Source organism: Pteropus vampyrus, unplaced genomic scaffold, assembly GCF_000151845.1.
Source record: "Pteropus vampyrus isolate Shadow unplaced genomic scaffold, Pvam_2.0 Scaffold61, whole genome shotgun sequence".
In the NCBI taxonomy this organism is placed as follows: domain Eukaryota; kingdom Metazoa; phylum Chordata; class Mammalia; order Chiroptera; family Pteropodidae; genus Pteropus; species Pteropus vampyrus.
The window spans coordinates 7,733,740-7,736,973 of record NW_011888842.1 but is presented as its reverse complement, the minus strand read 5'-3'; the positions used below and the strand labels follow the sequence as shown (position 1 = coordinate 7,736,973).

Here is a 3,234-nt window from a genome sequence, read left to right as displayed (position 1 = left end):
GTTTTAAAATGTCAAATGAAGCACATAACGTCTGGGGGCGGGGGGTGGAGGGGAGTAAAGCACCAGTGACTTTTTTATTTAGAATATATACACTCTTCTTTTCCAACTCATTTCCTCTACCTTAACAATATCCTCTTTATGTTCTGAGTCTTTTAAGGGGTAGAGGTGGTTGAAAACACAAGAAAAGAAGTGGCCATGCTGTATTCTGCTATATTCCTGCACCTCACATTTTCTGAACTCAAAAATGTCTCCAGAAATATCCTCTCCATTTGAGATTTGTTTGGTTTTAAAAGTTCACCTTTGAAAGTGCAAATGGTCCTGTGGAAGAATGAACCTTATTTACAAATCAAATGCATACCTTTGAAGGGATACAATCATATTTAGCTGAGTGCTCCAGGAATGGAGTTTTGATCACAATCACTAGGATAGTTTATTGATACAGGGCAGAGAGCAGACTGAATAGACGTCAAACGGAAGGGTGTTGCTGCATGACGGGAGGGCTAGGGTGAGCATAGTAGAGGTAGGAAATTAATTCACAAAGAGGGGGATATTACTAACAAACACAAAACTTGCTTTTTCTGATCTTTGCTTTGGTACTAGAAGTGGCAGTAGTAGATTTCTGTGGTCAGGTCCAGGTAACCTAATTCAAGGTCAGGATAATCTAGTCTGGTTTTCCCCAGTTCTCATTGTTCCCACCCGTTCTATCCAGGAAGAAGGGATAGAGGGAAGAAGAGAGCATGGCCAAAGGGAAATGCACGCAGATGCAATCTTTTTCCTTTACAATCTTCTTCCTCTAAAAGAAGATCTACATCTAAAAGTCACACTGTCCTTTTTAAAAAACTTTGTCCAGGACAAATGTGATCTTGAACTTTGGAAAATTCTGTTTGGGTGCTTCTTTATCGCTCAGGGGTGATTTGCTAGTCATTGGAACATTTTTGTGCCAACCTCCAAATTTCATTTCCTGGTTCTAAAAATATCTACATGTTTTGAAACATAGAGATATAAAAAGTAATAATCCTACTGCAAGGTTTGTGACTTCTTAGAACACCAATTTCCACCAAACTACTTTTCATCAAGTTATTGACCTATAATTTCCACCATACTTGATTTATTTATTTTAGGAAATATTTTATGAAAGAACCCAGAGAATGAATTGTGTACTTAGTACAAAATTGACACACAATATGTACACAACAAATATCGACTCCTTTTCAGCTATCCATTAAATAACAGAAAGGAATGCTTTCAAGTTAAATAAACAAAATATTAAGGAAATGACATAAAAATGTATATTAATTTAATTCTTTATTTCCTATTATGATCATTCAATATCTGTCACAAAGTGGTATAGTAAAAAGAAGATGAGTATAGAATCCAGCTTACCTGGTTTGAGGAAGTTATTTAGCATTCGGAGTCATAGTTTCCACAGTTCTGCCTCAAAGAACTAATACGGAGCACAATGAGTAACATCGTAGGTGCTGGATAAATGTTTGTATTCTCGTCCCTTCACCTCACCCCATGCCCCCCAAGGGCAGAATTACTCGGCTCCAGAGTGTACGTCATACATTTTCGTTTACTCTGGCTAATGTCCTGGATTTAGACATGAAGAGGGGTAATGGTGTCCTGCTCTTCACTGGGATCAGGAGAGAGACTGAGGCAGAACATCTCATTCTACTGCCAAGTAAAAGAGTGGAAATACCCTTTTTGTTACACCCCTAACTCAGAGTTACCTGATAACCTTTCCTTAAAGTCAGTCCGAGAGTGGTGGAATTATTGAAATGATGGAGGACAGGAGTTGATCAGAATACCAGGATCAGATATCACTGTCATGGCAAGAAGAATGTTTTCCTACCACCCCAAAGTTTACCCAATGCCTCCTTCATGTCTCTGTTCCTCAAGCTGTAGATGAATGGGTTTAGCATGGGAATAATTACCATATAGAGAATGGCAGCCCTCTTCTCCCTCTCTGTGGAGTGAGTTGATGGAGGAAGTAAGTACACACCCATGAGAGAGCCATAAAAGAGCAGGACCACTGTGAGGTGAGAACCACATGTAGAAAAGGCCTTCCACCGCCCTCCAGGAGATGAGATGCCAAATACGGCCCAGGAAATGCGGACGTAGGAGAAAATGATCAGCATGAGGGGAGTGGTGAGGAACATCAGGCCCATGGTGATGATCATCAGCTCATTAATGTGGGTATCTGAGCAGGCGAGCTTCAGGAGAGCACTGGGATCACAGTAGAAATGGGGGATGGCCTTGTGGGCACAGAACACCACCCGGGTTAGCAACAGTGTGTGCATCAGGGCAGGACAGTTGGTGAGCACCCAGCACATGCCCAGCATTAATACACAGAGCTGGAGACTCATAGCTGTGCTGTAATGGAGTGGCTGGCAGATGGCCACGTAGCGGTCGTACGCCATCACAGCCAAAAGGCAGTTGTCGAGGCCACCAAACATAAGGAGAAAATATAGTTGTGCAAAGCACTCAGAATAGGAAATGGTCCAACTCTGGTTATAAATGTTGGCCAGCATCTTGGGGATTGAGGCAGAAATGAAACAGGCATCAGTTAATGATAGGTTGGCCAGAAAGAAGTACATGGGAGTGTGGAGGTGTGGGTCAGAGCTGATGGCCAGGATGATGAGTAGGTTCCCCATAATGGTGACCAGGTACATGCCCAGGAAGATGCCAAACAGGAGAGGCTGCTCCTCGGGCTGCTCAGAGAGTCCTAGAAGGAGGAAGTCTGAAACAGCAGTTTGGTTCACTCTGTTTGGTTTCCCCATCCCTTGTAGTTCTCATTACCTGTTCAGATAAAACCTCTCTGTGTGTCAATATTTACTTATCAAATCAATTTACAGATATGCATCTCTATAGCTAGAAATATGCTGGGAAAAAGGAGAATAAGTGGACCTTGCCAATGAGTATCTCTGGATCTCCTTGGGGATGTAAGAAAATGCCCATGGAAATGTAATGTACAGCATAGAGAATATAGTTAATAATTTTATAATAACTATGTATGGTGTCAGGTGGGTACTAGACTTATCAGAGGGATCACTCCGTGAGCTATAGAAATGTCTAATCACTATATTGTACATCTGAAACTAATATAATATTGTATGTTAACTATAATTAATAAAAACAAAATGAACATAATTAAAAAAAGAAAGAAAGAAAGTACCCATGGGACATTTAGAGAAGAGTCACAATAATTTCTATTCAAATACAAATTTTGTTTCT

The 3,234-nt window shown here is 40.8% G+C and overlaps 1 protein-coding gene across 1 annotated transcript; it reads right to left on the bottom strand.

Annotated features, from left to right (window-relative positions):
- Positions 1-1,826: 1,826 nt before the first annotated feature.
- Positions 1,827-2,807, bottom strand: LOC105292705 (olfactory receptor 1N2). The gene has a single exon (XM_011361040.2). The coding sequence runs from the start codon at positions 2,778-2,780 to the stop codon at positions 1,827-1,829; it is 954 nt and encodes a 317-aa protein (XP_011359342.1). The 5' UTR covers positions 2,781-2,807.
- Between the last annotated feature and the right edge of the window lie 427 nt (positions 2,808-3,234).